Source organism: Quercus robur, chromosome 7, assembly GCF_932294415.1.
Source record: "Quercus robur chromosome 7, dhQueRobu3.1, whole genome shotgun sequence".
NCBI classification, from domain to species: domain Eukaryota; kingdom Viridiplantae; phylum Streptophyta; class Magnoliopsida; order Fagales; family Fagaceae; genus Quercus; species Quercus robur.
Window position 1 is genome coordinate 4,800,463 of NC_065540.1, and position 11,888 is coordinate 4,812,350.

General features: G+C 33.2%; 1 protein-coding gene across 13 annotated transcripts in view; it reads right to left on the minus strand.

The window, feature by feature from the left end:
* The window catches only part of LOC126691856 (uncharacterized), a 32,851-nt gene extending 24,578 nt beyond the window's left edge, over positions 1 to 8,273 (minus strand). Inside the window, exons 1-7 of one of the 13 annotated variants that reach the window (XM_050387102.1) lie at positions 8,041 to 8,272; positions 7,778 to 7,861; positions 6,064 to 6,489; positions 5,407 to 5,897; positions 5,102 to 5,159; positions 4,876 to 4,993; positions 2,333 to 2,417 (exon numbers count right to left, since the gene is read on the minus strand). In XM_050387102.1, coding sequence (XP_050243059.1) covers positions 2,333 to 2,417; positions 4,876 to 4,988 — 198 coding nt within the window. In that variant the 5' untranslated portion in view covers positions 4,989 to 4,993; positions 5,102 to 5,159; positions 5,407 to 5,897; ... (1 more) ...; positions 7,778 to 7,861; positions 8,041 to 8,272. Of the gene's footprint in view, positions 1 to 2,332; positions 2,418 to 4,875; positions 4,994 to 5,101; positions 5,160 to 5,406; positions 5,898 to 6,063; positions 6,490 to 7,777; positions 7,862 to 8,040 lie in introns of those variants that run through there. The other 12 variants (XM_050387103.1, XM_050387100.1, XM_050387099.1 and 9 more) reach the window with 12 other exon arrangements.
* Between the last annotated feature and the right edge of the window lie 3,615 nt (positions 8,274 to 11,888).

Below are 11,888 nucleotides of genomic sequence, written 5' to 3' on the forward strand. Positions count from 1 at the left end.
TCATATTTGAAAGTGTTTGGTTGTGTTTCATATGTGCATATGGATTCTGAAGCAAGAAGTAAAGCTGATTCGAAGTTCAAGAAATGTACTTTAATTGGGTATGGCATTGATGAGTTCGGTTATTGATTTTAGGATGATCAAAATGTGAAAATAATTAGAAGGAATGTCATACTTAATGAAGATATGATGTAAAAGGACATGTCAGTTTTAGAGTCAAAAAATGGAGTCACTTTTGTTTTTAAAAAATGATGAGTAATGTTGAGTTAGAAGATATTTCTAGAAGTTATGTGAAAATCAGAGTTCAAAATAGTCCAAAGATAGTAGCTCCACAACAGTATTCTCCCTTTCTATCAATTGGCTATTGTCTGATGGTAGTGAACATAAGTATTATGATGAAACATTGCAGGATAAAAATTCATCCAAGTGGGAGTAAAATTAGACATTGGAGTTGACTGAGCTACCATTGGAGAAGAAAGCTTTACATAATAAGTGAGTTTATAGGATCAAAGAACTTGATGACAGTAAACACTCTGAAGCCAGATTAGTTGTTTGAGGGATTTCAACAAAAGATGTTGATACAATGATCTTCTCCCCAATTGTAAAATTAACAACAATCAAATTTGTGTTGGGAATTGTGGCTAGTAAGGATTAATATTTTTCAGGATCACCAAACGAATTGGATGATTGGTATGGGGCACGAGGTTGATGGTCTCTACCATCTGGATTTGGCTCCCACCTCAGCCCTTCAATCTTCCCTTTCTCCCTTGTAGTAGCACTCTCCGCTTGGCCATCCACCTATTCACGTTGAAGTGTCAAGTAAGGATCATGACCACATTTCTTCTTTATCTTGTGAAGCTTGTCAATTTAGTAAACATCATCATGTTCGTTTCCCTCTAGTTTCGTCAATCGTGCTTGAAACCCCTTTGAGTTAGTACATCCAAATGTATGGGGTCATTTTCAAACTGTGTCAAATAAGTTTCAATAATTTTTATTAACTTTGTTGATGACTACTCTTGAATGACTTCGTTGTTTTTAATGAAAAATCATTCTTAGCTGATGTCCATTCTTCAGCCTTTTTGCAAAGAAGTCCAAATCCAATTTGGACATAAAATCTGAATAATGCACTTCGACAATGCCAAAGAATGTCTCTAAAACATTTATATGATGAAGGCATTGTACCAAAAATGGGGTCGCAAAGAGCAAGAATAGAAATGATGTTGAATGCACTCTCATCTCATATGCATGTACCTAAACACTTCTGGAGTGACATGCTTCTAACTGCGTGCTACCTCATTAACTGGAGCATTCCATTATTCTTGATTGCACAACTACTCTATAGTCTTATACCGCTACTTTAGCAGTGCTGATGTTACCTTGAGTTCATATTTCTGACCTAGTTCACCAGAGGAATATCAGTTTGAGTTATTTATCCCTTTCAGCTCTGACTTCACTATTTTCCTCACCTATTTCTATTCCTTCTCCTGTGCCAGTGTTTCCAAAGGATCCCCTGCCACTGAATTCCACTCCAAAGGCTCCAGCCCCATTGCAAGTCCATACCAGACATCCACAACCAGCAGCTTCAGTACCCCTTCATCATCCTCATAGTCTACTGATTAGCCATGCACTCCCAAATCATACTCCCTATTGCTCACCGAAAAGGTACACATTCCCGTGTTATTGAACATCCCATTAGTAATTTTGTTTCTTGCCAGATGTTGTCTCCTTCTTTCTCCCATTTTATTTCCTCCTTTTCAGGTGTTTCCATTCTTATAACTGTTCAAGATGCGCTCTCTGACCCAACAGGCCATGGAATTGGAAATGGCCACTACACACCAGAATGACATTTGGGATCTTGCTCCTTTAATGCATGGCAAACATGCTGTTGGATGTAAATGGGTATAAATCATTAAATTTCATCCTGACAGGTATGATGATGCCTCAAAGTTATAGTAGTTGCCAATGGCTATACCAAGACATATGATACTGATAATGATAAGACTTCCCATTGCCTGGATTTCTTATACATCTATTAGAATTAGATAAATAGATAGTAAATGAGGGGAAAAAATATATATTTTTAGCTCCTCCTATTTAATCTTCCCCCTTTCCAAGATTTCTTATCTCTCTCTCTTTCAAAACCATATTTTTAGCCCCTCATTTTTAATCTTCCTCATTGAATTCTTCCTATATACTTCGACACAAAGCATATGAGAATGTATACAAATTATAGAATTGCAAACTAACATCCACACATTATAAAGTCCTATAAATAGAAGTGACTAGCAAAAGGAAAGAGAAGTAAAATAAAGGCAGAAAAAATAAATGAACATACAGGAAGAGAGACGTTATGCAAGTCATGGGCCTCACGGCTTGGTTCTGTATTAGAAACACACTGTTGTTTAGAATCTACATCTACCCTGAAAACATAAATAGAAAATTAATAATTGTCAGTCTTCTCCATAAACTATTAGATATTAATGCTTTATCTTTCAATCCATAAAGTATTTAGTCTACTGTCTATAGATGCATGCAGAAAATTGAGAAAAAAATGTAACAAGGAACTACGGATGTCATCCAATATAATCATATATCATTCACTGCAACAATCTAGATGAGTGATTTTGTCTAAGTTAAATATACAAGGTGTTGATGAATGCTAAATTTGTAGAGACTGAATGTGCTGGAATCATATATCCTATAGACTTATGTCAGACAGAATACAGTTGTTGTTGTTGTAAAGTTTGCAACTTTTTTCTAAATAACGTTTTCTGTATTATATGCAAATTAACACTCAATAAACAAGCATTAGGCGTGTTTGAACATTTCTGCAAATGAGATACTGAAAGGGCATCGGTCAGATGAACAGTGATGACTATTTAAATATAGATATATGCATGCAAGCATACATACAAGTATCCATATACATTATACATACATGGATACACATCGATATAGAAAGATATACATAGACATATATAGATATGGATTAAAGATATATTGTTGCATCCTCACCATGTCCAGTTTTATGAATTTCTTGAATATGTCAATGGCTATGTTTCTGTCACATCAAGTGCATGTTTCATATTAAATTATTATAGTATGTGTCAGAATAATGGTTATATGATTAAATTGATCCTTTCATAACAGCTTAAACTTTAGGTACTAGTGGTAGTTTATCATGGTATCAAAGCAAGTGGCCCTAAGTTCGAACCTTGACTCCACTCTTACCTCTCATTTAAAAACTTCAAATCTAACATGTTGAGTTCCACTTTTTAAGAGGGAATTTGGACGCAAACACAAGGGAGTATTAGAATAATAGTTAAATGATTATGTTAGGTTCTAAAGACTTAGGATATTATGTATTTAGAACTCTAATTTGTATTGTTGGCAAACCATGATCAAAACAATGTGTTTAGATGTGTTTTAGTCTTGCTCAAAGTTGTGCATTTATGTAAAGTTGGAATCGAGCTTAATGCAGAAAAGATTAATGCATTTCAGCCTGGCTCGATCGATCAAAGCTCGGGCAGAATATTTTTCTGCAGAATTTTTCAACTCAACGCTAGTTGTTTTAAAACGTTTTTAGGGTGTCTAATTTGTCCTAAGTATAAAAGGCAAACTCTAGCCACATTTTAGTGTTGCTCATATTGCGGTTTGTGTAAATCTCTTGTGAGATCTAGAGGAGCTTTTCTTTACACAAACTTAGGGTTTTCAAGGAGAAGATTTATCTACACCTTGATGATCAACTCAGTTGCTGCAATTGAAGTTTAAAGAAAACACAAGCGGGTGTGCTTGTATCTGGTGGTGAATCCAAGAAAGAAGGAGTCGGTGGATTCGGAGCTTGCACATGGTCGTGTCAGTAAGTTCTAATGGTTGGTAGCAATAAAAAGTCGAGCGTGGGGGCTTGTAAGTCTTATTGTATGAACTTCGATTCTTTCAAGATAGTGGATTCAAGTTTACCTTGAGGATAGCTAGGTCAAATCCTCCCCAGAGTTTTACCGGTTTGGTTTCTTGGGTGATCATATCTTGTGTTATTTATTTTCCGCTGCTTTGCATGATTTGATCTTTGTTATTGTGATAACCTAGACTTGTTAAATTGGACTAAGTAACAACTTGGCTAATTACCTAGGCTAAATCAATTGGTTTTAAGGGGTCTAAAAACTATCAGATTAGATTCATCATTTGCTAACAGCTTACGATTTAGGGATTAGTGGCAGTATATTAGCTTGTACCTTAAAGAGCCACACCACATTCCCACCAAAACATTCTCCCCAGTGGTCCCCAAAAAAATTTTGCTATTCCACACCACATCAAATATGAATGATTAGATGCATCAATAATATGTAGAAGTTTGAATCAATATTCAGACAGGTTCCTAGGTTGTATAATTCATCCATATAAATATAGCTGAAACACTAGACATCACCAATGCCATGCATTAGTTGCCCAAATGAATGACTTATAATGGCTTTCAGTTACCTATATTCAATTTTTATCTAGTTAAAATTCTGAGCAGCATCAAGCATGGAGACAATGAAGACCTAAACACCATTTGCACAATACTTCCCCATAAAGTGTGCAGGTTAAAGACAGCACATTATTAATTCATGTGGCATAATCTATCCATGTATAGCACATCTTTGTTCTATTTATAATAGGTTTTCCCTCAGTAAGTAATAATACAAAGTTTTCTTTCTTAACTTTTTTCATAACACAACACATCACAGCCTAAAATGGTGCTTTTCACTCTAATCTAGGTAAGAATTTCCTCTGCTTGAACTTCAAACTAGCAGGATTTTGCAAATTGGCTTTAGCTGTCTTAGAGAAAAAGCACCAAAAATAATGGAAAATTAAAATAGAAAGAAGCAGAAGGGATACCTTTGCCTTTTTGAATGGGAAATCTCAGCCACCCCTTCCTCAAATTCCTTGGAAGCATTGGCTCCAGCACCACCACCACCACCTTGAGACAATTTTTCCCTCTTTCCTAGCATAACCTCTATAAAGTCAAAAGAAAATAAATATCTAAGATGTTTACCAATATACAGAAGTGTGCAGATGTATAATGACCTAATCTTTTTCTTTTCATAAGTTAATGTGTAATGACCTAATTTACAGAATTTAGCCTGCTCCTTTTCAAGAAATCAAATTGAAGAGCTGGAGACCTGGGAATATAGACTACACTATCTTCAGTTTCTGATAAGTAACAATGTATTAGAAGCGTGAAAAAAGAAAAGGGGAGCATAACTCCAATACACAGGAAGTATATAGAAGGTACTCCAGATAAGGGAAGAGAAAAATAAATAAATACAAAAGAACAATAAAAGGTAAAGAGAAAAACAAGTCAAACACTTAAGGCATGAATGAAATTCAATAAATATAAATAAAATTAAAAACCCAAATCATCAGAACCTGGAACTCCAACTCTCCAAGGCCAGATAAAGGCAAGACTCAAGAAAATAAAGTCATAACAAATCTCAATTTGATCCCTCTAAGGACTGCTACTTCTCTTCAATGCTGTATAGTCCACATGAAATGGCACCAGTTTCCGAACAACATGGCTCTCCTCCCACCAAGTTTCATTACACCAACATGCCAACAAGCCAAGTTGACAAGGGATTACCCATTAGGCATCAAAGAGAGAAAAAAAGTAAAATGTATTTGCACTTTATTTTAGTGATATCACCAAAAGCGACCCTTAGTGTGATGGCAAGAACCTACCACCAAAAGCGACAAGTCGTAGGCTCAAGTCTAGGAATTAACCTCTCTCAAAAGAAAAAATTGGGGGTAAGGTTGCCTATTATGACCCCTCCTAGACCCCGCAAGAGGTGGGAGCTTTGTGCACTGGGTATGACTTTACTTTAGTGATATCCCTTCCCTCCCCCAGCCCAGTGCATCCAATCCTTTTAACAAAGATAAAAACAAATAATATCATTAAAAGAAATTGGAATGAAATGCAATCTTCAGCAACCATCTAATCTGAGGGCAGATATACTTCCCTAGCAACCATTTGTAATCTGTACATATAAACGTACATGAAACTTTTAATGTTAAAAAGTATGGCAATACCTGACACATTAGCTTTTCTTATGCGTGATCCAGGCCATTCCCTGTACTTACGGGCATCCATTCCTACCCTCCCAGGACTATTACACTTAGGCTCAACACTTAGCATTTCAGTTCTGCAATATTCACTAATATGTAGCTTAAAGTGCTCCTTGCTCCCCTCCAACTTCACCTTCTTCCCACTAGTACCCAATGAGCTAACCTTCTCAGCTTTCTTTGTAACAGAAAGATATGGGATGCACCACTAACCCTCCTTTGTCCTTTTTGAAACATTTGATATCCTTCACTTCTCAACTCTCTATAATGTCCTTTTAGCTAGAATAGGCTTCCCCTCATCATATTGTTTCATAACCTATCGTACTTGAAGAGCTCGGTTAAATGAAAGTCTTTACTAGTGTTTTCCTCTTTGAACTTACTGGAAATATGAATCTGTCATTGCAAATCCAGAATTAGTCAAACAATCAACACTATTACACATCTTATTTGCGTCGAAATTACTGTCAAGTCTCATTCCTTAACCAACTCTATCATCATTTTTCATAGTTTCAACTGGGAAAAAAGAGTCATACTGTAATATGATTTGTACAGAAGTTTGTACGGAAATATCATTGCCCAAAAATAATCACAAGAAAGTGATGGAAGTTAAAAAATATGCTTCTATTTTTTGTGACAAATTAGATTACATATCTACTTATCCAGCCAAGTGTCAATAAATATTCTCCAATATAATCCACAGAAAGATTTTCAAGAAGGGAAAAGTAATCCAGCCATACGGCTGTTCACCAACTATTAGCAGTTCGAAGTAACATATATGATCAAGCTGTTCTAGAAGGACAATTATTCAGCCAATGTTTTCTATACTTTGATACAACATCATAAAAGTCCCAACTCTAAAGCTTTTCTTGCTACCGCAGACAAAATACTAAGTTATAAATAACATCTGGATATAACCATTATCCAAACCATAGAAAATAAGGTCTGCAACATGAACAAGCCAGCCAAACAATAAACTAAACCCCTTTTCACAAATGAATTAAGTAATGGAAAATGCTAAAACTACTACCAATTTTACTATAAAATGTTACAACAAATGCGACTGGTACCACATCAACAACATAATTAATAAATTTCTTAATTACTTTCGTGGGGTAATATTAAAATTTGACACATCAATTTGTAAAAATAAAATTTGTAATATCCTAGCAATTTAAAACAAATTAGGAGTGAGAGACAAGTCTTTGGCACCTAAAGGCTCTGCACAATGTGAGCAATGTTGTGATTCTTGGACCACAACAATAACCAAAAAATCGCTCCTCCTAATATAACTTTAATCCAGATTGCCTAGTACAGTCCCTACTTGCTACTGAGCACAAAACATTGATCCATGTTGCAATTAGTCCAACCTTATTTTCATTATTTATTGACCAAACAACAAAACAAATTAAAACTTTCCAACAACAACAACGTCATCAACAAACAAAATAACATCGAAATTTGAAAAGAAAGAGAGGGAAAGATCTACATTTACTTTATACATACATACATACATAAATACATACATACATACATTTATTATACTATTAGATTAATTGTATAAAAAGGCAAGAACTTTAAAACCAAGAAAAAAAAAAGGGAACTTTAATTCATAAAGACAGAAAACACGAAATCTTAAACACGTGTGGGTGGTGTATTTGTAAAATAAATTAATGCTTCTTACTTCGTATTAGCTTCAAATAACACTTCCTTCTCCGACCAGTCAAGGTTGTGCTTTCTAAACCGATTTGGGTGCGCGTGTTAAGCTCTAAAAAAAAAACCCATTTAGTAAGCGTGTGGAACTTCTCAAAACAAAACCAAAAACCAAAAACCAAAAAAAGTAGTAACAAAACACACATTTGTATACTCACAAAACATGAAAATAAGCACAACAAGCAAGAAGAACAAATTACATAACAAAAAGAACACACACACACACATACATACATAGAGATTATTTGATTACGTTTTGGAAATCTGAATGAAGAAGACAGGGGAATCGGTGAAAAAGTGATTCTTTCTTTGATTATGAGTCTTCTTGGCTTGGCTGTACAGGCTGCTTCTCCTCCCAAAGGCAAAGGCAAAGACAGAGATGGACGGAAATGGAATAGCTTGTGAGAAAAGTAAAGCAAAGCAAAGCAAGCAAAGCGCAGAGAGTGTGTGTGTAAATGGCAGTGTTGTACCTGTCAGTGATGGTAGACTTTTCCCACGTCAGCCTTAAAAACGACAAAAAAACACGAAAGGGATTACCGGAACGTGTCAGTTTTATTTTTGGGATATATAGGATTACATTAAGACAACAAGAGTACAACGTGGGATTAATCAAAGTTTATAACTTAATAAGTAGACACTTTTCTTCTTTAAAAAAAAATTGACCGATGTAACCACGCACGCTTGATGCGAATATTATTCTACGAGTACCTAAGGTGAAAGGACAAAAGTCGAGGTTCAAGCTTTTTATGTAAAAAATCAACAACAACTGATTTGTTTTATAGTTTTTTATAGTTTTCATTAAATGGGTCTTAAAACTTTTTAAAAATATTTTATTAAACAAATGTTTATCATTACACACTCTTGACGGTCACTTTATAAGTATAAATTTTTGTGGTCTTGTGAGGTGTGTGGAGTAAGGATCGAGATCTTCACTGGTATAAGTACTTGTGGGGTATGGGGTTAAGGGCTAGAATTCAAGTTTTCAAAAAAAAAAGTTTCACACACACAGGGACAGAGCCAGTACTTGGAGTTAGGGGGGTGGTTTTATTATTAGTTATATGCAGTAGTTTCGGCTTTTGGCTCTGTTACTTAGTCGGCAAAAATTTTCTTTTATTATTATTATTATTATGTGTGTGTAGAGTGTGTCTTTTGTTGGTAATGACAAAATTATTTTGTTTAAAAATTTTTAAAGGGCTAAGTTGTTTGTTTTTGGTAAAATCGGTTGATTAGTCTCAAAAAAAAATTTTAGCTTTGCTATTGCCTATTGGTAATTTTTGTTGTTGGGCTAATATTTTGGGCTTGTATACTTTTTTTTTAGATTTTAGATCTATAAATTTTTTCATAGACTTTAAAAGGAGGAAAATACTAGATCTACAAATTTTTGTTGTGATTAGTGATTATTAGTAAGTAAAAAAATGATGTAAGTGGTGGATCTAGATGCAAACCAGTAAAAATTTGCATCCTCAATAGTATATAAAAATGTTGTAAAAAAATTTGCAACTATAGCATTTCTCTTATAATGATCAATAAGGGGACAAAATGTAATTTTATTGAACGAAGTTGCTAGAAGTAGTACCTAAATATATAATTATATAATTATATTATTTTTAAAAAATTAGGGGGGCTATTGCCCCCGGTCAATGAATGGCTCCGTTCATACACAGACAAACACTTAAATTAAGTTAGAATATATTTTGACACTTGCTAACGTAATAGATTGTTGTAAGTGATAGATAAGAGAAATATTGTCCGGTCCGGCGCATATATATATATATATATATATATAGTCACTTTTTTATTTGTTTATAAAAAAAAAATTGAATGGAAAATTTGTATTAACAAATAACAAAGCCAAAAGGCACGAAAACAAAGGAAGAAAACACAGCGCTGCCTAATTAACAGCAAGGAGTCTCACTGATAGCATTTACAAAAGAGGGGAACATGCCACAAGTCTCACTTTCTTATAATACCTTTATTTATGAAATTTATGATAATGTATATGAAAATCTATTGTTGGGAGATTAGACATATGTGCCATGCCATGAGCACGAGTAAGCCCTTTCACGAAACAATGGATCACAGCGGTGAAATCATAATTTTGCTTTTCAAGGCAACCAAGTCAAACTTATCATAAATGTAGTAAACTTTTTTAACTTTGGGGGACTTTTAGTAAAATTATTTTTTATTTTTTAATAAAAAACTATACGAGAGTGGATGAAATGTTTAAAACCTATGGGGGCAATGGCTCCTCCCTTCCTCCCCAGCGATGAGTCACGTTAATTGAAGTAGTGTGTAGTCTCGACTCTCGTGCATATATGCGAGTATAATTAAAAATAATCACAATTATACAGTTTAAATTATATAAATTTATTAGAAGTTATTCAAATTATATATAATATTAACTTACACTTTTTTTAAATCATACATTTCTAAAATATATAATGATTTCTAGTTGGATTTGGACTTTTTGATTTTTACTCTCAATAATTCATTTGGCACAAAATTAAAAATTAAATGAGACACGTGGTGCAAAATTAAGAATCTAATTAAAATTTAATTGAATTATATATATATATTAGAGTAATGTTATAAATGCTATAAATTTTACTACAAAAGTCTTATAAAAGTGTCACTCAAAAATATCTATTTATGTTGTTTAAAAAATCCACCAATTACATTCATTTTCACATGTCAATTTATATAAATAAATTATAGTACAAAAGTCTTATAAGAGTGTGTCGTCAATCACTCAAAAATATCTAATTATATTGTTAAAAAAATCCACCAATTACGCTCATTGTCACGTGTCAATTTATATAAATAAATTATAGTAAAAATTTTGCTACCACATATCCCTCTATGTAGCGTAAGTTGCATACATGTATGCAACAAAACTATTCCCTAAAAAATATATAGGAGAGATAAAGTCTAAAGACATAAAATTTGACGCTTGTTAATATCAATAATATAGTAGATTGTTTAGTAGTAGATAAAAAAATTATGTCAGTAATTAATAAGATGAAAAAAAATATGAATAAAGTAACCAATTTTTCTTTTTTGTTATAAGTAGCATCTCTCTCTCTCTCTCTCTCATATATATACGTGTGGTCATTCTCTTTTTATCAAGAAAGTTTGAAAGGAAATTTCTTTTTAACAATAGCAAAGCCAAAAGGCACAAAAACAAGGGAAGAAAACACTGCCTAACAAAACAGCTGGGAGTCTCACCGACAACGTTTACAAAAGATGGAGGGAGACATGCCACAAGTCTCACTTTTTATAACACCTCTATTTATTTATAATTTTTTTTTTGAGAAACTAACACCTCTATTTATGATAATGTATAATTGTATATCAGAGTATATTATTATGGGATTAGACATGTGTCATGTCACAAGGACATGAGTAAAACCCTTTCACAAAACAATGGATCACAGTGCCAGTGGTGAAGTCATAATTTTTCTTTTTAAAGGGGTCAAGTCAAATGTATCATAACTTAGTACAATTTTAACTTTGGAGAAATGTTAGTAAAATTATATCTTCTGATTTTCAATAAACATTGTACGTGGGTGGGTGGAATTTTTAAAAGCTATGGGGACAATGGCTCCCTACGCCCCTGCCATTGATCACCATAATTGAATTATAGAAATTTTATAAGGACAAGATTTAGTTACAATTCTTAAGTATTATTCTTTAAGTGTTTTATTTAAGATTTTGTTATGTAGTTTTTTTCTCATGAGATATAAGTGTATTTTTAGTTACGTAGTCATATCACTGAATTTTAAGAGATGAACCTTAAGGAACAGCATCTAAAGTACTATACCTAAATTTTGTCCAATATTATAATTATTATAAACTTTATTACATAAGTCTTACAAATTGGTGTGTCGTTAATTATTAAAAATAAATGAGTTATGTTAATTAAATTCATGGACTGCACCCATTGTCACGTCAATTTATATATATTCATTTTTAGTAAAATTTGTAATAACTTTGACATTATTTGAGCATTGTGAGCATTTTTCAAATATGCACTTGAACATATTACCAAGCAAAAAAAATAAATGTTTTATGATCTAAAATTA